The sequence below is a fragment of the Pararge aegeria genome, chromosome 13, assembly GCF_905163445.1.
Source record: "Pararge aegeria chromosome 13, ilParAegt1.1, whole genome shotgun sequence".
Classification (NCBI taxonomy): Eukaryota; Metazoa; Arthropoda; class Insecta; order Lepidoptera; family Nymphalidae; genus Pararge; species Pararge aegeria.
Window position 1 is genome coordinate 16,618,094 of NC_053192.1, and position 23,722 is coordinate 16,641,815.

The window sequence follows — 23,722 nt, forward strand, 5'->3', positions numbered from 1 at the left end:
TATGATTGACGTTTTGTGCATTTGACAGATGTAAAATAGCAGCGCCCCTGTCTGCCTTCAAGCCTCAAGGACAAATTTTGCTTTGACATCAATCATTTGACATTAAATCCGAAGAAGATTGTGTTTGAGTTTGTAATTTGTATTTAAATTGTGAACTTTGCAGAATTAAGTTTACAGTGGTGCAGTCGGCATTAAGAACTAAGAGGTGCTTCATGAAAACGAGTGTAGGACCACGAACATAAATTAAATGTGTTTTCGCCATGTCCCTGACGTCTGAGGATGTTTCGAGCCGCTATCCGATCCACTGGCTGGTTTGGAATAACAAGCACGAAGAGCTGAAGAATGCTCTTCAAGCTAACAAGGTAATCTTACTTTGCCACTATAATATAAAATATTTTGTTGCAAAGTTAGGTGCTAGGTTAATTGCATTAAAAATCACTTATCGCCTTTGTGAAGATGATATTTAGTGTTTACCCTAATTAAAAAAGTAGTTTCGATTGACTCACGACGCTACGGTAATCTTGCAAACGATTTATCATCATTATCAACACCAAAGAATGTCTTGAAATTATTTTAATGGAAATAATCGGGTTTTTAATTCATTTGACTCTTATAGTAATCCTTTTTAGTCCGTTTTTGTATAAGTGAGGAATCACAACCATAAAGCTCAGCCGATAGGCTAAGGAGTTAGGATATACAGTCTTTGATACAGATTTTATGTGTTGTGCTTTAACTATGAATCTGAGTAATTGTGCCAACCTGCATAGAAGTAGCATGATGGGTATATGCCCCATATCTGTATCTCACATATAAGAGCAGGTCAATGCATGTGGAATATAAATTAATAAATATCATAAAATGAACCTATTTAAACTTTAATATTGGTGAAATAAAGCTAGGTGGCAGTATTACCACAATCTCATAAAATTAGTCAGTACTAAAACATGATTTAATAATTGATATTTATAATCTTAAGATTATAAATCAATTTCATCATATCTACCAACACCTGTGGGAAGAGGAAAGGGACATCTGTATTATAGGGGACATCTACAGTCACCAATTCATATGTAGATTAATGAAAACTAAATTTCCCCACCTATTCCGATGATTGCAGATGGCAGACAGACACATAGACAAAGTGATCCAAGTTGTAACACCCCACTTTTTGCATCAGGGTTGAGATACATTGTGTGTGGGCAGACAGTGACATTTAAAAATAATCTTATTATCAGTGATGAAGCCACAAAACTGTGCCCTGATATTGATTAGACACACTGCCTAATATTGTGCACACAGGAAACCTTGTTAGACTTAAATCCCTCCTATCTGAGGTCCAACACTACAAAAAGCTTGGAGGGATTCATAGTCAATTTTTTCTTACCTTGCAAAATAAATTAATTTATATCTTTTCATTAGTTCTTAGTTTACTTAAATGTAGGAGTAATTAATACATGTATAATGAAATTGACAACACCCTTGAGAGTGTGATCCCTGAATTTTCTCTGGTCAGGTTATTGGGCAAAAATAAAAATAACAATCAGATATTAACAATTCTGCATCACTCCTGCAAAAGACTACTTTGTGCAATGTTGAAATTCATGAGCATCTATATTAAATGCTGCAACAGTGCAACTGTGAACTATCCATCTTAAAATCTTTTACCCGATGGGTCTGTAGGGCTAGGATGCGCCAAGGGATAATTATGCCTTACCATTTACTCTTTCTTTTCTCATAATGCTCCCCGTGGCTGCAACCCCATTATCTAGACAACGTAATGTACCTAAATCTATATCATAGAACCCTCCTGTATGTTCTGTAGTTTAAATTCTTAAATAATATATCTTAAACTATGCAACCATATACAACACTGTAAAAAGCAAAATGTATACTTAATTAAGATTGTCTTGATAATAAGCTGACTCTTTTCTAAGTATTTATATTCTAGGCCTTAAAATGCAAGTTGAATATCACATTTTAATTTTAATTTCGTTTCGTTATAGAATGTGTTATTGTAGCCTATTTATAAGTAGGTGCATGGTTTGTATATACATTTTTTTTTAATCTACTAAAGACAAGTATTTTTGTAGAACATAGTATTTTTGTATTGCTGACCATTTTATTTATTTACATATCATAAATACTTTAACTAAATGGATATGTACTTTGTTCCAGTATTCTCAAGAAGATATAGAGCGACATGACAACCGTGGGCGGACACCACTCTTACTGGCAGTCACCCTGGGGCATCTAGAGACTGTACAGGCACTGATAGAGGCAAATGCTGACATTAATTGTGAAAAGGATGGCTGGACTGGTAGGTTTAGATAATGATTTGACTGCAATAATTTGAACATTACAAGTAAGAGTAAACTTGCAGTGCAATATCTTCTTCTGATAGTGACTCAGGTTCGCTTGGTCCCTGGGGTCACGTCGACCAGTAACAATCTATTGTGCTATTGTGACGCCTACTATTGTCTAGAATCTAGACAATAGTAGGCCTCACAATAGAATGCTGGAAGATCTAGACTCTAGATCTTCCAGCAAGCATTGGTCGCCAAGAAAATTATCATCTTTTGCGTGTATTATATACTACCCTAATAGATTGCTGCATGCAGTCTGCATAGATCGTGTCCTGCAGCTTTAGGTTGAACATGTGTCTGTAAAGGCCACAGTGCCCCGTAAGCGCTGGCACTAGAATGCATAGGTTATATCTTTTGAGCACTCGAGAATGGTTCATCCCTGGGAGCTGTCCAGCGAATGAGTGTATGGTAGTTGCAATAGGTTTGCAAAGTGCAGAGCAACATACTAGGGTACATAAAATGAGTAACGTGTGTACTAGAATTTGTGAAGAATTTTTGCATTGCACCGGTTATCATCAATTATGTGTATTAATAGGTGTTTAAGCCCACTAACCCACATTATTCTTTTAATTGTAGCTGTTCAAGAAGCAACAGCAACGGGCAATCCGGAGCTGTTAGCTCTGGTGCTTTCAAGACGTGACTACCAACGTCATGTTGTCCAGTCCAGCGGTACTCCAGAACTGCTGAACAAGCTCAGCCTCGCTCCAGACTTCTATGTTGAGATGAAGTGGGAGTTTACAAGCTGGGGTAAGTTCTACAAAGCCTGAGGATCTTATCAGCTGAACCCAACCCTTAGAAAAATTAGGGCAGGAATTCTTATTAAGGAATGTCCAAAATTGTTTGCTCATTTTTTGATCAGAGTCCCCTTTTTTATTGCTGTGAAATTTTACGCACTTACGCGTACAACTAACTAATGTAATCAAGTTAACTTATGTAACTTTGGAGTAAGGTATAGGTATATAATATGTGAAATTTGTATGGACTTGTCAAATTTTTACATCTGGTCCTCTGTCAGATTTACTGTCTATATATATAAAAGAGAAAGTGTTTGGGTATGTTCCGTATAGGCTCCGAAACGGCTGGACCGATTTCAATGAAACTTTCAGGGAATCTCCGGATTGACCTGGCGAGTAATCCTGTAAAATTTGGTGACGATCGGAGCACTCCTATTTTTGAACTGTCAAACTGTCAAATACAGCTTTTATTAAAAATTTAATGATGTAAGTTTATTGTTTAAATAAAATAAAGCAAAATCTAGCCCGGCGAAGCGGGCTGGGTACGCTAGTTTACTATAAATTGAAGTAACGTTTACTTACATGCAAGCTTAAACTTAAAGGCTAAAGGGCCTCAAACCATTGGGGACCCTCCTAGCTTTAGTTCTTCACTAAAGTATTTATTAATGACCAAAAAAATTGCCTGAGTTATTTTATTGGGTGAGATTCTATAATTCAGTTATAGGCTCTATTTGAATAAAGAATTTATGATATGGTTTCTGATTTGAACATTTACGAATAATAATAGCCAGTGATAGACCTGTTCGGGTAAAGAACTTATTATTTGTTTTTACTGGATTCGATTTACAGCTTGTAAACCCATTACCGGCCCACTACAGAGCCGTAGTTCACCACGCTGGCGCAGTGCGGATTCGTAGACGAAAGTTCTACATAATATTCAAAGAATCCTTTTAAGTCTATTATGTAGAAAATTCAGGCAAGCAGGTTTCCGCGCGATGTTTTCTTTAACCTTTGAAGCAAGTGATATTTTAATTACTTGAAACGCACATAACTTTCAAAATTTAAAGGCTGGGATTCGGATTCGGCCCCCGAAAGTGAAGTCGAGCCCAATGCGCTAACACCGCTCCTATATAGTCTCAGTGGCGTGCACTTCATACATGCACAGAAGCACTGCATACCCTAAAATTTATATATATCTCGTATAGGAGGAGAATTTATGCAATTTTCCTGCCGTATGCATACCCTTGTAAGAAACCCAGTGCACGCCACTGTATGGTCTGTAGTTTCTTTGATTTCGCGCGGCACCGTAGGGACAGATCCTTACGTGGATGCAGACATCCCTACGTGGTCGATATACCGCGGACGCGTACGAAGCGCTTCGCATCTTCGTTTCTGATCTGCGCCGCTAGGATCCTTCCAGCTTCCATTTTCCCCAGTACCTACAATATGGGTACCTTCAAATCAAGAGTGAATAGCTAGATCCACCTTAGGCTGGATCATAGCTTACCATCATTTGTGATTCCAGTCAAGCGCTCGTCTATAAACATAAAAAAAGAAGAGATAATAGCCTGTGATAGGCTTCATTAAATAAATAATAATGAAATAAACATTTCCAGTGCCGCTCGTGTCCCGCATGTGCCCGTTCGACACGTACAAGGTGTACAAGCGCGGTGCCAACGTGCGTGTGGACACCACCCTGGTGGGCTTCGAGAACAATCGGTGGCAGCGCGGCGACCGGACTTACATATTTAGAGGACAGGGTGGGTAATGTACAATGACGAAGGTATCACACACACTACCGACCCGGAAAGATTAAAGAAAATTTTTATTAAAGGTTCGCAGCAAATATCTCGCATAATTTCAAAAATACATAAACGCGTTTAAATATATTAATATGTATTTTAGTGTTGTACCAAGAACATGAATAGTAAGCAAGTGTCGTTTATTCAAGTTTGGTACGTGTCGTATATAGGAAACAAGTGTCGTTTATGCAAGTTGTGTACGTCTCGTATATAGGAAACAAGTGTCGTTTATGCAAGTTGTGTACGTATCGTATACAGGAAGCAAGTGTCGTTTATGCAAGTTTGGAACATCTCGTATATGGGAAGCAAGTGTCGTTTATGCAAGTTTGGTACGTCTCGTATATAGGAAACAAGTGTCGTTTATGCAAGTTTGGTACGTCTTTTATATAGGAAGCAAATGTCGTTTATGCAAGTTTGGTACGTCTCTTATATAGGAAGCGAGTGTCGTTTATGCAAGTTTGGTACGCCTCTTATATAGGAAACAAGTGTCGTTTATGCAAGTTTGGTACGTCTTTTATATAGGAAGCAAATGTCGTTTATGCAACTTTGGTACGTCTATTATATAGGAAGCGAGTGTCGTTTATGCAAGTTTGGTACGCCTCTTATATAGGAAGCGAGTGTCGTTTATACAAGTTTGGTATGTCTCTTATATAGGAAGCGAGTGTCGTTTATGCAAGTTTGGTACGCCTCGTTTGTAGGGAGCAAGTGTCGTTTATGCAAGTTTGGTACGTCTCTTACATATGAAGCCAGTGTCGTTTATACAAGTTTGGTTCGTCTCGTGTGTAGAAAGCAAACGTCGTTTATGCAAGTAGTGTACGTGTCGTATATAGGAAACAAGTGTCGTTTATGCAAGTTGTGTACGTCTCGTATACAGGAAGCAAGTGTCGTTTATGCAAGTTTGGTATGTCTCGTATATAGGAAAAAGGTGTCGTTTATACAAGTTTGGTATGTCTCTTATATAGGAAGCGAGTGTCGTTTATGCAAGTTTGGTACGCCTCGTTTGTAGGGAGCAAGTGTCGTTTATGCAAGTTTAGTACGTCTCTTACATATGAAGCCAGTGTCGTTTATACAAGTTTGGTTCGTCTCGTGTGTAGAAAGCAAACGTCGTTTATGCAAGTTGTGTACGTGTCGTATATAGGAAACAAGTGTCGTTTATGCAAGTTGTGTACGTCTCGTATACAGGAAGCAAGTGTCGTTTATGCAAGTTTGGTATGTCTCGTATATAGGAAAAAGGTGTCATTTATGCAAGTTTGGTACGTCTCTTATATAGGAAGCGAGTGTCGTTTATGCAAGTTAGGTACGCCTCGTATATAGGAAGCAAGCGTCGTTTATGCAAGTTTGGTACGTCTCGTATATAGGAAACAAGTGTCGGTTATGCAAGTTTGGTACGTCTTTTATATAGGAAACAAGTGTTGTTTATGCAAGTTAGGAACGTCTCATATATGGTAAGCAAATGTCGTTTATGCAAGTTAGGTACGTCTCGTATATAGGAAGCAAGTGTCACATCGAGGTGCGTATCGGGAATCGACCTCAGTCCGACGAAGCCCTAAACACTAGGCTATTGCCGCTTACTAGGCTAAGTTGTGGAGAAATATAAAGGTTGGTTTCCTGTGCGCAGGCAGCACCGCTAGCCTGGTGGAACTGGATCATGAAGCAGGCACATCCAGCTGCGAGTACTTCGAGGTGGGGGGCGAGAGAGGAGCGCGGGGCTGGCCGCCCCCCCCGCCGCATGTCATAGACCAACGAATGGGTGCGCCTTTGGCTATAAACTACCTGGACACAGACAAAATTAGCTTTGAAAGGTGAGTTTCTAATTCAAGTATATGCACTTTTTAAACTTCGTGAAGTCTATTTTTTCTTCATGTCTTATAATGTAAAGAAGTCAATGAAAACAGAGTTATCTCAAGAAATTTTTTTTTTGTTTAGTTTGTTTTTGTTAACTATATCACACTTGCTTTTTTATTATTTTTAAACATACTTCACTCTAAAAACTAATGAATAAATTGTTTACATTATAAGACAAGGTAGAAAAAATTTTTGGAACAGCCTGTAAAAGTATTAAATCAAAATAATCATGTCTATTTTCCATAAAAACGAATTCAAAACATTCTAAGTGCTTACTTTTGACAACCCTATTGAAGATAAAAGACCGACACGCGCATAGTACCTACGCTACGCGATGCGTACCTAATAAAGTTACAGGAGTCGCATGACTTTAATTTTGCATGTGATGTGAGGACTGTATCTGATTTCTTTCAGTAAAAACTATGGCAGTGGTGTACTCAAAAACTATTTAGTTTTCTAAAGTCTTAGAGACAGTAGATAATGTACCTCCAAAGCCTCCGAGGTACTATTTCGATTTGTATATATATAATTAGTAAACATCCCTTATATTTTTAGTTACGTTATACCCAGGATTCTAATCCAGGACCTAGTGACCCGTAGTTGAACATTCTAACCATTAGACTAACGAGGCCGATTACTATAACAGTGTAACATGAATTTTTGTTTTTTTTTAGGAATAAGAGCGGCATCTGGGGCTGGCGTCAAGATAAAACTGAAAGCGTGAACAGCTACGAGTGCAAAGTGTTCAGCGCCAACAACGTGGAGTTGGTGTCGAAGACCAGATCGGAGCACTTGCCCAAGGGGGAGAAGAGGGCGCACACCCCACGTGCACCCCTCGCCGGCCTGCTGGCACTAGCCGATAATGATGACACCACCCCTTCAACCCCGGTCTCCCCTCTCCTTACACCAGATAGGGTGAGTAGATCAATAGTGTTAGACATTGGCACATGCATTAGTCTTCAATTGGGAAGTCCCATTAGGTTTAATGTCAATCATCATTCACAACCGATAGACGCATTTTTTTTTAAATTCCACCACAAGACACAAGTAAGCCCTTTACTGCAATCTGTGGTAAGAGATGATACAGTCTCAAGTCTCAAGATAGTATCGGGTTAAACCGTTTGGAGTATGGCGGTTAAATCAAACCCATATCGCTTATCGGTTTCTACGTGTACAGGAACGCTGAATCGCTAAGCTAGTGCTATTATAAATACCATAGGAACCCTTTAGATTTTCCCGGGACAAATAGTAATCACGCCCCGCTCCATTTTTTTAAATATAATATGCAATTTAAATCAACTAAACCTTTCATTTCTGCAAAAAGAGAACATCCAAAAATCATTGGGCAGTTTTTCTAAATTATTCCTATTGTGAATTTCGTTCCAGGAAGAACCACCTAAGAGAAGTAGGTCTCGCGAAGACCTTAGGCCTGTGACGTGGGAGGAGTACTTCTCAGATGAGCCCCTCGACAGGGACATTGGTCGGCCCAGAGACATCGCAACGAAGGTGCAGAAATTCAGAGCCACCCTGTGGCTGTGTGAGGATTATCCTTTAGAGGTAAAAAACCTTACATTGGTGCTAAAACTATCTATTGGTGCTATGAATTAAAGCGACAGGTCTAAAAGTACAGCTGTGTATTAAATAATGTGGCGGTCTGCACACTACCAAACTAGATGGCGCCACAAAGATCTTGCATCGCGCTAATGAAAATATTTACCATATATACAACTTCCAAAGATGAAGCTTGGGCTCAGAATGCAGGGTGGGTCGCGTGGCTGCCCACTGCGCCGTTCGGCTGTCAATATATATAAAGGCTGTTCATGTATATATATATATATAGCCTATATATATATATATATATATATATATATATATATATATATATATATATATATATATATATATATATATAGGCTGTTCATATAGGCTATAAATTCACAATTTTTCCCTGCTAAGGATCAACCCTAGGACCCCGATTTATCAGACCAAATCATAGGAACAGTAAGACAAAATGGTAGACATAATTTTCTCGTGCTGCGTATGTTATAGAGGTCAACGTCGGTTTGTCCTACTCGAGGTCATTCTATTCTTAGCTTACTGCTACTAGGTCTTCATTTCACAGGACATTAAGGTATCCAAGCCAGCCATTTTAGAGCCATTCTATTTTAATTTGAAGTTTTAAGCTGATAAAAAGATATCGCGTGACCAAAAGAAAACCACTCCTCACAAACTCAACTTCAACTTTTTCAGCTTCAAGAACAAATAATGCCTATCTTGGATCTCATGGCGTCGATATCGTCGCCACACTTCGCCAAATTAAAGGATTTCATACAGATGCAGCTACCAGCAGGTTTCCCGGTCAAAATTGGTAAGATAGTCTTAATTTCACCCGTTATTAGCATGGGGCAAGGGCGCAACTATTAATTACGTGGTGGTTTTGAGATGAGATCGACTGAGATGTCGTGAGCTTTTTCTGCCCCATATATCAAGTGTCATTTTAATAATGCACATTTTTAGTAGATTTTTTCGTCAAAACTCGTTCTGCGATTAAACCAAACTGAGCTTAGATTAATTGTATAGTAACCGTGCATTTCTAGGCAAAAAAGTAGCCTTGTATCTAAGTAAAAAATTATGACTACCCAATAATCGTCTTAATAAATAGCGTCTTATATAACTACCTCTATATAACTTTTCTGTCACACGCAGATACATACACACTTCACACACACACACACACATCACACACAACTCAACCCACGTTGAGCATAACTGCATTGTTTTTATTATGTTAATTTACCTAAATTTCAGTGAACTTATTTTTTTAAATACAACTTACATATATCAGATATTGTCACGGAGTCTTCTGATACAGGTGTAGGACTACTAAATCAAACTTACAATCTTGATTACATACTTACTAATTTTGATTTGATTTTGGTCATCAATTTTGTCCTTCTTTCCACAGACCATAATCATTACTCTGTTGTTGCGTGAAAGAAGGACCAAATGTAATCGCTTACGCATTCAAAATACTCCGAATCTAGATTTCCGACACTCTCATCGCTCACACAAACTCTGTACCTTTTCAGAAATTCCCCTTTTCCACGTGCTGAACGCCCGGATAACGTTCGGCAACATTTTCGCAACTGAAACCCCCGTCACGCACGTGGAATGCATTCAAGAGGGTGAGAGGCTGTCCTGCGTTGTGGACGACCAGTGCTTCTCCCTCGGGCGAGGGTACGCCGACGCCACGGCCACAGACGAAAGACTCAGCTGCGACGACGATGAAGGCCTTCTGCAGTACGCCATACAGCAGAGCCTGATGGAGGCGGGAACCCACGATGACCAGGTCTGTGTGCAGTTCCTGGAGTACAGTGTTTCTTCTACAGGAAAGGTACATCGACGCCCGTGGACGAAAACCTTAGCTGTGACAACGATAAGGGCTTCTGCAGCCAGCCATACAACTCTACTGTCCTTATGGAGGCGGTAACCCAGGATGAATAGGTCAGTATACAGTTCTGGACTACAGTGTTAGTTCATCGGGTGAGGATTCTTCGCACCCAAGGCCATGGATCGAAGGCTCAGCTGTGACGATGATAAGGGCTTATGTAGTACGCCATACAGCAGAGTCTCGTGGAGGTGGGAACCCACGATGACCAGGTCAGTATTCAGTTCCTAGACTAAAGTGTTTTTTCATCAGGCGAGGGTATATAGACGCGACGGCCATGTAAGAAAGGCTGCTGTGTCAGCTGTGTCGACGATGATAGCATACAATAATTGTGCTAATTGGTGGAACTTTTTCTAGGTGGACGTGTGGGAAGCGTTACGTGGCGCACGCTCTACGTCCCCCGTGCCCCCACGCGCACGCCTTACCCCCTCACACCCGCTATTGGAACATGAAGACACGCATTTGCAAAGGTATACAAAAGTCAAAGTTCAAATTCAAGGTCAAATATTTTTTTATTCAAACAGATGCGTAAATTAAATAAATAAATATGTACGTGGTAGTGAGACGATGGCTATAAAGACATTTTAAACTTAAAACTAAAGCTACGAGGGTTCGTTATGCGCTTTGGTCTAAGAAGAAATCCACAACAAACTTAGCCGGGTTTTGCTATCACCATGTCACATTGTCATTAAGGATACTCTTGTGATACCTTGATTTAAATTTTACTTGCGACGGAACAGGCCTGGAAAAATTAACCTTTTTGGAATTATTGATGCAGTTAAGGCTGATATTGAGTTGAATACAAGCCAACGAGCAAATGAAAGTCTGCTAAAAAAGTAACACTTCCTTCGCGTTTAAAAACTGATCGTGACAATTGAAAAAACTAAACAGCAATTTATGTCCATCTTACATAATTAGTGAATTTGATGTTTAAGAAGGGAGCGAGCTAGCCTAGAATTATTTCACCCCTACCCTTAATCAGTTTCTTTACTATTGGAATTGCTTAAAAGAGGACCTATACCACAGTGGATATAAGCAGTTCAAGTCAATGAGAAGGATAACCTCACATTAGCCCTCGAGTTTAAGTAAATAATACAAAAAAATATAGAATTTCTCACCTAACAGTTACATTTGTGGTAGAGTCCTAACATCCCTTTAGAATGCTTCGGTTTCGGAGCGAAACATGAACACATTGCCGAAGATCTGTTTGGTGTGGAGTATAAAGATTGAAGAAATTAATAATTACACCATACAGATTATCTTGCTTCTCGCGGCGTATGGTAACATTGAGCCTCATTTTCATAATGAGGCTAGATGTTATCAAAAAGCAGTAAAAAAAATTTTGCGTTCAACTATTTTCAATTTATCTCTTTATTACAGATATCGTCGATTTTAGAGTTTGATTGTTGATGTTTGCTTTTTTTTCCTTAGTATAACTATATATTAACATTATACTAAAATATTAATTCCTTAAGATGGTGCGGGTCTGATTCTTTATGGAGCAGTTGTAGTTTAGTACCTGAGCTTTTTGTGACAGAGCTCGTCCGGGGAAGTATTACCACCATGATTATGTCTGCCGCCATGCAGCATTTTGCAGCTGTGTTTCGGTCTGTAATTACAGGCAAATGTGGCCCTAGCTACAGGTGGATGGAGACAACACATTGCAGGACGTGTTCCTTGCATGGCCTGCGAACTGTTGCTCTGTTTTAAGTCGATGGTTTACTAACCATCAACTCCACTGCTTTATCTGTCAACCTCTACTCTATAACAAAAAGAAGTCTTGTCAAGTTCGTTGCTGCTATTTTGACGTCAATCCCGACAGTTATAGAGAAAGTGTCAAATTGGAGGTCACAATTTGTTCGTAGTTTCAACTTTTACATAGAGAATCAGGCCCTTAAAATAGTTGGTTTGTTAGACAAAGCTCAATGATTTGTACTTCGCTACAGAGTTCGCTGCACAGAGAGAGTCTGTCTAGTAAGATACTAGACCGACTCTCTCTCTCTCTCTCTCTCTTATCTTCTTTCTCTCATTGAATGTGACTAAACGTGACCTTGATATAACACTCCTAATTATCGTCCCAAAAATATAGCATCGATTAAGCATTAAGCAAGCAATAATAGTATAGGAAAGCATCGCTTCAAAAGTTTATACACACTTACGATTTTGAATTAAAAGTTGTCGCGTTCAAGGAGCTATAATACTGAAGTAGAGCTGTATTTAGTTTAAGCGCAAAGAGGTCCAATCATATACCTATGAGCTATTTATTTGAGTGATTTCCGTTAAAGCTACAGTTTAAGTTGTCCAAAAGTCTGCTATGCGCCATAATAAATGTATGCAGCTACTAAAAGTATCCGAAATATATATACTACCTGTGTAAGTTTCATCATTATCATAATAACTACCCTCAACCTATAAGGGGCCCATTTCTGGGTACGGGTCTCATCTTTTCAGAGTTCCAAACTGCTCCAACGCAAGTTGGCGAGCCTTAAAGATTATATAATCACATGTTGCGTGATTATGTCCAATGCTGTCTCAACCTGTTATGCGGTTATCATTTTGAGTTTTATTATCATTTTTCCCTCCACGTAAAGTCCTTGCACAGTCCTCACGTCATGATCTATGAGAGTTTCAAAATTATTTAAATATATTAAAAGATGGACATGTTACTACTACTAAAGACCAATTTTGTGTTGTGTGGTCACTTTTATCGGATGGCTGGTGAATTCAAAATGAGATTTGACACCTGGTACTACTCGAAATTTGATCCAATATAAAATTTTAATTTATTGACCTGTCAGTGGCGTGCACAGGGTCTACGACCAGAGTATGCATAAAGCAGGTACATTGTATAAAATAGAAAAATTTCCCTCCAATACGAGTTGTATACAATAATTTGGGTAGGCAGTGCTTTTGTGCATGTAGGAAATGCACGCCACTTTGCCCTGTCATCCGCACCACGTGCTTTTAACAGTTGACTGCTGAACTAACGGCCTCTCCCAGCTCCAAATAATCACCACAGCACAGAGGTAGCTGCTGGCCGTTCTCTGTTATATTCACTTATTCAACTATATTCTGATCTACCGTCACAACACGGCACCGCACTCGTTCATAATTCAATAATTTAACGTCATAATATTTTCGGTTTTGTAAGTAAACGTGTGTGGTTTGTAAATGCTAACGTTAGTGAAGTAAGAAGCTATTAGTAGCCAGCTAGTAACGCGCTAGGTGTCACAGAGCGATCGAAGCGTCGCTGTCGAGCGCGCCCGCGGACGTGTGCTTGCCGGACGCGGACGCACTGTTGGATGCGGATGCGGACGCGGACGCGGACGAGTTGGACGCGGACCTGCGCGCGGCGCTGGCGATGTCCGCACGGGAGCAGGCGGCGCTCGACCGACAGTTGCAGGACGAGCAAAAGGCGCTAGACGAGGTGTTGCGGCTCTCACTGATGGATAAGTAACTAGGTGAGTTTGTGTAGTAGTAGACACCCCTTATAAAAAATACCACAAAGCTGACGTCCTGTAGGTGTTTATATTAAAACTAACAACTACTAACTAACCCTTCGACTTTAAACTCTATAGTTTTTGATATAGTTAGCTAGCTTCGCACGTTGATAACTTTTAATACCTACCACGTATAAGAAACTGTGTAAATTTGTTATAATAAATAACTTCATTATTCCCTAAATTATAATAATATTGTATTTTTTTAAATTTCAATACAGGATATAGTATCAAACACGTGTTCTATTTTTAAATATAGATATATTTTAATGGCTATGTAAAAGTGATATTTAATTGATAAAATTAATATTATGATTTATAAATTTTATTTACACAATAACAACACACTTTTAATGATTTGTAATGAAGTAGTAAGTTTACTGATTACTCATTCAACGATATAAAAAGGCGGAGCTCGAATGTACGGGGATAATTTGTGTTTTGAATTTTATAGTGAAATAAACGTCCATTGTGAGCGTCTTTATTCTCTCGTTCTACCGTTATTTCTAATACACTGGAACTATTTGAGAAATCGGTATAGAAAGTACTTGTCCTTTTCCATAAAATAGGTGACATGCATACCGAATAAATAATCTTCAATATTGCAAAGCTTGCGGTGTGTGCCTATGGGGTATGGCTATCAAGAGGATGGAATAATAAATAATAAATAAATAAATAAATAAATAAATAAATATACTACGACAATACACACATCGCCATCTAGCCCCAAAGTAAGCATAGCTTGTGTTATGGGTACTAAGATGACTGATGAATAATTATATGAATAATATACATAAATACTTATAATATATAGATAAACACCCAGACACTGAAAAACATTCATGTTCATCACACAAACATTGTCCAGTTGTGGGAATCGAACCCACGGCCTTGGCTCAGCAAGCAGGGTCGCTGCGCACTGCGCCAATCGGCCGTCAAATCTAATATCAGTGTCATTAGTTATTACTAGTATTTTACACCACTTAAATAAATTTACTGACATCTTAAGTTAGCTGGAAGAGAGCTCGCATAGAGATACCCAAATTCTCGTATGTATATTTATTTATTAGTATTTGTTATTTTGTATTTACGTAAATAATAATAAAAAGAAATACATTAAAATTTTCAGCAGGGGTCAATAAGGTTATATATTATTCCATCGCTCTACTGGGAAGCTTTGGGCATCACCGAAAGGCCTCCCTGCCTAAAGGGAGTACTCCAGATATGTTTAAGAAAGAAAGAGAGAAAGAAAGAAAACCCTACTCGGGTCTAGATTCACTTTGAAATCGGAACCTTTGATACAGTGCGTGCACTGTGTGTGTGTAGCTTGCAAAGCACGCCAAGGTCAAATACGACTCCAATATCACAACAAAATGTGCTCAATACTGATTGGTGGATACGTTATTCGAACGAAAGAAAGAAATGTTATATTTGCCCACATAATTGCTTACAATTGTATACAAAAATATAACAAAAGAAAAATTCGAATATGTGTGCTCACCGACTGATTCATCCATGCCAAAACCTTTAACCTATACATAATAAAAATAGAAATAATAATAAATCACAAGACCAGAGAGTAGCAGGTTCAGATCCGGTCGGTTCCGAAAATGTTTATATGTATTTTAAATTGATAAAGTTCAATGAATAGCCTTATAACTGAAATATTTGTGAGATTGTGCTCAAGAACTATTTGATCTGATACCCTCCCTCCACACAATCCAACTATGGACTATGGATTCCAAAGTTATGTAAATATAAAATACCCTCTCACACCTAAGTTACAAAGACATCAATACGAAGTGAGTAAAACATATTTTTTTTATTTCCAGATCTGAGAATACCAAATTATTAAAGACTTGACTACGCCTAAGAGTTTCTCTGACGGTTGTAAGAGCGTGCAAGATTAGTTCTTATCCCAAAGACATAACTCCTAAAATGGCCTGCGACGTTATTGTATTGGCTGCGTACTTCATATTGTAGATGGAAAAGTTAATTGACGGATATAAAATATTGCAATATTTCAAAATGGTAGGTTTTTCTGAGGAGCTGCTTAACTCAAGGTTATGATGGGTTTAGTTTATCGCTGCCATCTTTTAGTGTGCATTGTCAGTTACCACCAGGTGAAATTGCAGTAAAACTGGTAGTGAAATTTTTTCAAATGGTTTGATAACAATATGACGGCCGACTCGTAGTATATTTGTTTACTTATTAATATGAAAATTTTACAGTTTTATAACTCTATGTAACTCGAAAATTTCGTTGAAACAATACGTTGTTAACAGGTCAGCGAATAGACGATGTAACTTTGGATTCGTTTAATTTACGCTTAGATGTTTAATTTGCCGCTTAGGCAGATATATAGGGCAAAATGTACTTGAAAATGCACATTGCGGGATCGGACGGTTGTTTTATTGATCAACAAGGAGTAGAACAACTAACTACATTTCGGTAACTCACCTCGTCTCAAACCACACTGGCTGATATGACGATGGTTATGTCAGCAAAAAAAAAAGTTATTATTTTGTGCTAAATTGAATGTAATGTAAAAAATAGACAAAAAACATTGAGTTTTAAAGCTATACTGCGCTGTTACAAGGGTATATCAACAGTTTATTATTATTGACATATGGCCAACTAGCATTGAAATATGGCCAACTGGCAGACCAAACTCCTCTTCCAATGGTATAAAAATCGCAATATTTAATATTTACGTCAGCTAAAATTTCCACCAACAATAACATAATTAGTTACAATTTTGTATCTAGCATAAAAAATAATATTTATTGTAACTATAAAGTATAAACTAGTATTTGTGTACGAGTGAGAATTATACCTAATGTATATGTCATTAAGGTGCATTTTTGTATATTCAATACAATGTCCAGAACTGTATATTATTTATAAATGGAGTACTATTTAATGAGATATATTTTATTATACGATATGGATATACCTGATTCATACTATTACAGCCGGAAATGATGGATGTAGTTATGCAAAAGGTGATCGTTCATATTTTATTTACATTTTTTTTTTTTTCATTTATTTTCACTTGTTACTTCCAGCAATTTAATCACAATTTTGTTAATTTAGATTCGTAGGGCAAGAGTAAAAATTGGAAAACTATGCATTGTGCAAATCTTAAGTACAAGAACAAAAGTTTATTATGTTTAAATGAGACTAAAACATCGATCAGAATCCCCGATAGTATATAAAGTAGGTGTTTTGGCTTCAAAAGTTTTCAGTTTTGCACACCGCACCACTCGCACTCGCTATAGGATGTGTCTTAATGCACCGAAAAGAAAGAATACTTTATTGTACACCAAGCTATATACATAATACAATACTAGCGGACTCGGCAGGCGTTGTTCTATCCGGTAACGCAGCGCCACAAAATTTCATCCTAATTGGTTCTGCCGTTAAGAAAGAGTTTGTGCCAAACAGAAGCATTAAATATAAATTTGTTTTTTAGATTAAGATACAAAAAACACAGTTTTACATTAATATTCAATTAGAAGCCTTATCGCCAAAATGCTTTCTCTCGTTATATTACTCAACATCTGTAAGATATTGTTCGCAATAAGGCCAATTTTGCATGCATATTCTTTACTTATCGATTGTATAATTTATATTTTGCGTGCAGTAAAGTGTTGCTTCTTTTTCTTTTAATCGATTAATCGTAAATAAAGGGAGGTCGCTATTGTAAAACGAATAAAAATCACCGTGTAAATTTAACGTGTGTGTGCTATTTAATTTTAATTCGATTTCAATATTCGTTTTAAGGCATTTAGATATAGTCCAGTCACTTAGGATAAATAAGGGGTCAACTTCGGAATGAGAGATAATTAGCAGATTTTTCCTATATATACCTACCTTAATTTTGAAAATCAAAAAATTGACTCCAAAAAGTCGCATCAGAACTCGTGTCTGCGCCGTATGTTATTCCAAGGCAAAGGTTAAGAACTTTTTTTCATTTACGACGTTGATCCGATCTGTCTCCGAGCTTGATCGCTAAATTGGACTGGACTATATGTTTTATATGATATATGAATAAGGCCTTTATCCAAAACTACCAATGTAGCGTTAAGTTGTAATTATATACACTTCTATTTGACATAATTGTATGTCAAATCAAATCTACAGCTCTTAAGAAATTATAACATTAATATTTATACGTAATTTTAAGGTGAGCTATATTCAAATTTATTCTTGTAAACTACCTAATTTTAATGTAAACTTAGGTCAACAAAAGAGAAAATTAATGTAAACAAACAATACATCGTATGTTAATTTAAGCGGGAGAGAAAAGGACATATCTGTGACCTTTTCACTCGCACGAGAACAATAAAGGGAACTTTTGTAAGTTGAAACATTTGGCCGCATTGAACGGTTTTCAGTATTGGAAAATTTATGGGTTCGCGTCACCGATGACCTCGACATGATCGTGAAGTATTGCACCAGACGATCGCTAGATCGTCGTTAAGCAGGATTTTTCATGTAAACATATACTACTGTATTGTATATACTCAACTGTACCAAATAGGTATTTGACTGTTGTAAAATCGTGTGATTTCGCTTCACCGACTGAATCCATTTTTGTTACCCGTTGTTTTGACTTCCGCAGGCAATCCTTATGACTAGTTTTTTATATTAATTAGCCCTTTAGTTGACCTATTTATACACAATTAAAACTGCCCCATACCCTACTAAATATATGTAAGTATTATTGTATGTAAAATAGGTGTAAAATAAAATATAACCTGTGCCAAATAAAAAATAAATGAATGGAACAAAAGTCTTGCAAGAGTTCACTTGGTATTGAATGCGTTTTGTTTTCGCAAAATCCGTCTTCGCACTTTGACTTTGTTAACCCTTATTTTAGCTGCGTTTAGTGTACTATTAGTACTCCCCTATAGTAATTCCCTTTTTTGCTTTCACAAAAGTTTATTTATTTGCATTTAACTCGTCGGTACACCGTAGGATTCCGTACCAAATAAACAAAAAAATAATTTATTAAAAATTTCCCTTATTGCGTTTATTACGGCTTTTTTAATCCCTTGGGAGCGTTTGTATTTCTGGAAAAAGTAGCTTATGTTACTTACTCTCCGTCCTCTCAGCTAACCCAAAGCCCAAAATATTGTAAACATAATTTTGCATTTATAATATTAGTATGGATAAAGTGAACAATAAATTTTATTCAATTAAAATATTTGAATTTTGGTCCTTCGAGCCGGAGTTTTATACGGGGTTTGTACTGGAACGGACTGTACAGTTAATTTTTGTAAAAAAATTTTAATCGGTCTAAACTGTAAATATTTATTTTCGCAGAAATCCCAAAATATTAAATAGTTCTTTGTGATGTCATGTTTTTCAAGAAGAGATAAAAACACAAGAATCTGAATTAGTATAATTCACGGTAAGCGCTATGATAATTTTCGCGGACCGGTTACTTATATAAATCGAAGGCTTCCGTTTATCTTTGTAAGTTTTGCTAATACCTTTGTTGCATCGATAGTTACTGGCCAGGTTATAATTTTAATTATTAAAATAACTTATGAGTCACTGAACCAAAGTGTACTAATATAACGTGTAGGAATTGTATTATATTTTAAACTTTAAACAATCGTAAGTGAAATTCATATTAATCAAAATGCACGGGATTTTCTTATCTTCGAACATGGACACCCCCTTTAATCTATCCGACCTATAGTAACTTTGTTATAAGAAAAAAGAAAAAAAAAATTTACTGTCCCGTTATAAAAAAATAAACAATAATTTCTGCATTTAGAGATTTGGAAGCTGCTGATCAAATTAAGTATTCGAATATTTTTATCTGCTGTAATGACTACAATTGATTTTGACGCTCTAGACCAGTGGAAAGCGCTGCGGTCGTATTACGGGGGTCCCGGGTTTGATTTCCGGTAGGGACAATTTCAAAATTTATAATTTTACTTGTTAGGTCTGGTTTGGTGGGGAGCCCTTTGGCCGTGCCCAGTTAGCGCCCGAAACCGAAACCGATAAGGGATAAGACTTTAAGGAGGGTTCCGAACGCGCCCTGGTTTAAGAAGAGCCCACAACAAACTTAGCCAGGTTTTTTTTCTTGTTATCGCCATCTCAAATTCGAGTAAATGTTTAGCTATGAATTTAGAAAATTGCAGTCAACTTGTAGTGAAATAAAAAAATTGATTTCGCCGCCGCGCCGCGCTGCTGACACTCGATATAGGATGCTCCTTATGCACCAAACTATTAATGATATTCCTTTATATATTTTTTGTTTGTTCTCCAAACCCATAGTAGACATTGGATAGAATAACTGGGGTAAAATAAACGTCTAAATTCACGTGGGCTTTCTTCGAACAGTGTCGGGTTCTCGGTTCGACTACATTTTCGCAGTGTTTAAAGGGTTTTCCACCATCAATTTACAGGCTCTTTTGTAAAATGACTTCTCGTATTCAGAGGTACTACAAACTTCTCAAGCAGATCAAACGCAGTATCGTCAAAGTAAAATACACCTAATGTAACTCGTTTTAGGGTCTAATATCCTGTACTTTTGATTTTTCACTTACAAACATTCTGTGAAAAGGCCGAGGTGAAGAATTGTAGGCAAATTGAGCTTAAATTGAGCTTTAAGATCCATTTTAATCCGATGACCAAGGTTTCAATACTCGAAAACAACTCGATTGGGATTGAGAAAATTTTGTACTAAAGGTAGTCGTACAGACAAACCTAGTATGGCATCCTCAAACCTATTAATACCGCACAGCCTCCAACAAAAATCCACGCAATTTTATCAGTTCATATATTTAATTAACGATAAACTTATTTTATTGTTACATAATTAAAAGTTAAAATACATTCAAATAGTTACGCACATCCAACCATATACCCTTTTGATGCCTTATGTAGTCTAAAGGCTATCGCACAGGGTGATAAGATGCGTCGCAGAGAATTGCAGTGCAAAAATTTTAGTAGCGGCACGTTATGATGAATTTTATCTATTTATAAACTTCATCATAACGTGCGTAACCTCAGGAGATGTTGACTTTACAATGATACTTGTTAAGTGAAAGATAACGCCACCTGTCGACTCCGTTTGTAGTTGCGAAACAACGCCATCTAGCGAAACGTTTTTAACACGATATGCTTCTAACATTGCAATCTAGGTGGCGTTGAGCGTCCATATGGCAGCTTTGCTAACTACTCAGAATGGTGTATTTAAATGTACAACTTGTATGTAGGTACACTATTAGTGCCTACTTACACAGAATTATGCAAGATCAGATAAGCTTATCGCTTTCGGATATATTATTATTCACATAAATTTGTATCCTTTGTCATCCTTTTATCTATTATGCTATTTTTGGAGACACCTAGAATTATAAGAGCTTCCACGCAACGTTAAATTTTAAGCAACAATTTTAAACGTCGCTGTTGAATAGCACTTTGTAACAAAGTTAGACAGTATATGTTTTACGTATCCGAGGGAGCTAAGTTTATAATAATTGAAGTATAATTTATGCAGTGTCTTTTTTTATCGTCTAGAACATCAAATCATTTAATTCGTTAAGGTAGGGTAATTTATCACTGATTCGACTATTCAAGCAAAAACATTTTAAAAATTGCCTGAAGATGCTGTTCATTGAATGGATTAAAAAGCGCCTGTATATATTACAAGCGTTGCATTGTTAAATATAAAATTGTGCTGGTATTTTTGTAAAGATGTCTTGCTTATACCTGGCAAAATAATCAGGTATTTAAAGCCCTGTATGTCTATCACATCGTAGCTCCTGATTTTAACTGTCAATTAAATTATACGTTTGTGTGGAATATAATTTATTTATCACTTCTTTTACTGACCTTAAATAAATTATGATATTAAAAAACAATTGTTTGAACCCTATCGCTCGCTGTATACTATTTCTTCCGTATGATAGCGACAAAAAAGCTTTTTTGGGTCGCAACATTAATTATTAAAAGTACAGGTGCCTTATTTTTTATCTGTTATTCCAATGATTTTTCAATTCAAATTTTATAAGTGAAAAGAGGCAGATGTGTTGAACACGCACTAAATGTGTAATTAGCCAAAATTAACTAAGTCTTTCGCCGACGTTGCAACACATTTTAAAGCTAATTTGCTTACCCATTTGCGGCGTTATATCAATATCGCCAACCAACCCGCATTGGAGCAGCGTAGTAGGTCTATGGTCTAAAAAACGTCTCTCCAAAGAGGAGACCTGTGCCCAACTGTGGGACGTTCTAAAGCTGCGGATGAAGATAGAGCAGAAGTTTAGGTACCTATTAATTATTGTGATATTGAAATTAGTTTTATCATAGCGTGTAAAGATTCATACCTGAGCTCACGCCTCCTTTATTATAGGAGAGATGAATTTTGAACATAGATTAACTTCGATTTGCTTAGCTCCAACGTGGGCTTTAAAGACTTAGAAATATCATCATTATATCAACCTATTACCGGCCCACTACATGGCACGGGTCTTCTCTCACAATGAGAAGAGATTAAGGCCTTATCCACCACGCTGGTCCAGTGCGGATTGGTAGACTTCCCGAGCCGTTGAGAATATTGTGGAAACTCTCAGGCATGCAGGGTTCCACAAGATGTTTTCCTTCACGTTTAAAGCAAGTAATATTTGAATTGTATAATAATGTGGTTATCGCCATCATCTCACTACCGTGTAATTCTTATGTACGCATCAAAAGTGCCACCTGTGGGCCTACTTGAATAAAGATATTTTTGACTTGGACTTTGACTTAATTGCTTAAATTAAAATGCACATAACTCCGGTTCGTGCCGGGACTCCAGCTTTGTCTCCACGAAAGGAAAGCTGAATCCTTACCCACAAGGCTATCACCGCTTTAGTACTATCATAAGCTAATGATATATATAATATGGGATGGAAGGGTTAACGTCTCCGAGGCAAGAGGGTGGACACCGCAAATCTCCCAACTCCGGAATGGAACTAAAAATTAAAAAAAAAAACCCCTAACATACTCACTACCACTGGCAAAGGTTTTCAATTCTTATCCTATCCAGGAACCTTTTTGTTAATTTCACGCGAAGCTTTCTATTGCGACAAAAATAGTGCAGGAGTCGACGTCAAAAATGATTAGGATGTCAGGTCAGACGTAACAAAGCGCCCGCGCGCCGTGTGTTTACTGTTTACTCTTTAAATATTATTGTGTTCCAATCCAAGTATTCCTATTCCAATTTAATAATACCTAATTGTAATTGTGTACACTGTACTACCCTGTGGAATTGTATAATAATGAAATATATTTCTGTATATTGACTTTTTTATTTGTTGTTTTATTTCATATGGCTCGTTAATAAAGTCTCTGGGGTTGGCAACTTTACGTGTTCCGATGAGGACATTTTTAGTAGGAGCTTTTCGTGACAGCTCGTCCGGGTCAGTACTATCGCCACGCTTTGATATTCCTGCTGCTGTCAAGAGCAGTAATGTGTTTGTGTAAAGGTTGTGGTTGCCGATGTTATTACAGATACATGAGGCTTAACACCTACTCCGGAGATTGATGGACACGGGTGGCATTTTGAAGCGCTTGTCAATCACATTCTGCGAAGTGTTGTTCAGTTTATATACCACGTGTTTCAACTTAGGATACAATTATCTCTTCAGGGATAAGATAATTTCACCTCTCCCACGGAGAACAGAACGGAGTTGGTATAGCTATACCAACTCCGTTCAGTTCGACAGTCGGTCTTTGTACTACTTAAAGGATGCGTAAATGCATTGCCCATTCCAAAAAAAAGGTGGGCAACTTATATCACTAGATATTTTAAATCAAATACATATTATACCTACGTGAATGTGTGTGCGTATCACGTATAAATTATAAATTTAGTATTATGCTAATCTGGTATATTCTGGAGGGTAAGTTATGTTTAACTAGTAGTTCATCGTGATTTTGTCTGCATTCGTGTCGGCTTAAAAACTCACTTGAAACTTTTGTATTACTGGATTATATAGTATCCTAAGACTGTCTCCAGAAA

At 37.3% G+C, this 23,722-nt stretch overlaps 1 protein-coding gene across 2 annotated transcripts; it reads left to right on the forward strand.

Annotated features, from left to right (window-relative positions):
* The first annotated feature begins 42 nt into the window (after positions 1–42).
* On the forward strand, positions 43–22,373 carry LOC120628599 (ankyrin repeat domain-containing protein 13D). 2 transcript variants are annotated; one of them, XM_039897056.1, is made up of 12 exons: positions 43–362; positions 2,176–2,317; positions 2,940–3,110; positions 4,714–4,857; positions 6,518–6,701; positions 7,419–7,659; positions 8,131–8,301; positions 8,995–9,112; positions 9,834–10,093; positions 10,550–10,662; positions 13,427–13,653; positions 15,525–22,373. In XM_039897056.1, the coding sequence occupies exons 1-11, from the start codon at positions 261–263 to the stop codon at positions 13,647–13,649; spliced, it is 1,869 nt and encodes a 622-aa protein (XP_039752990.1). In that variant the 5' UTR covers positions 43–260; the 3' UTR covers positions 13,650–13,653; positions 15,525–22,373. The 2 variants fall into 2 exon arrangements, with proteins under 2 accessions (XP_039752990.1, XP_039752991.1); XM_039897057.1 differs by lacking the exons at positions 13,427–13,653; positions 15,525–22,373 and adding an exon at positions 11,573–11,647.
* Positions 22,374–23,722: the final 1,349 nt, after the last annotated feature.

What these genes read in the sequence shown, in the direction of transcription:
- LOC120628599 (XM_039897056.1), top strand. Translation starts at nt 261, where the DNA reads ATGTCCCTGACGTCTGAGGATGTTTCGAGCCGCTATCCGATCCACTGG. An exon ending in GTGGGAGTTTACAAGCTGGG is followed by an intron (nt 3,111 to 4,713) that starts GTAAGTTCTACA and finishes AAACATTTCCAG; the next exon opens with TGCCGCTCGTGTCCCGCATG. An exon ending in GACAAAATTAGCTTTGAAAG is followed by an intron (nt 6,702 to 7,418) that starts GTGAGTTTCTAA and finishes GTTTTTTTTTAG; the next exon opens with GAATAAGAGCGGCATCTGGG.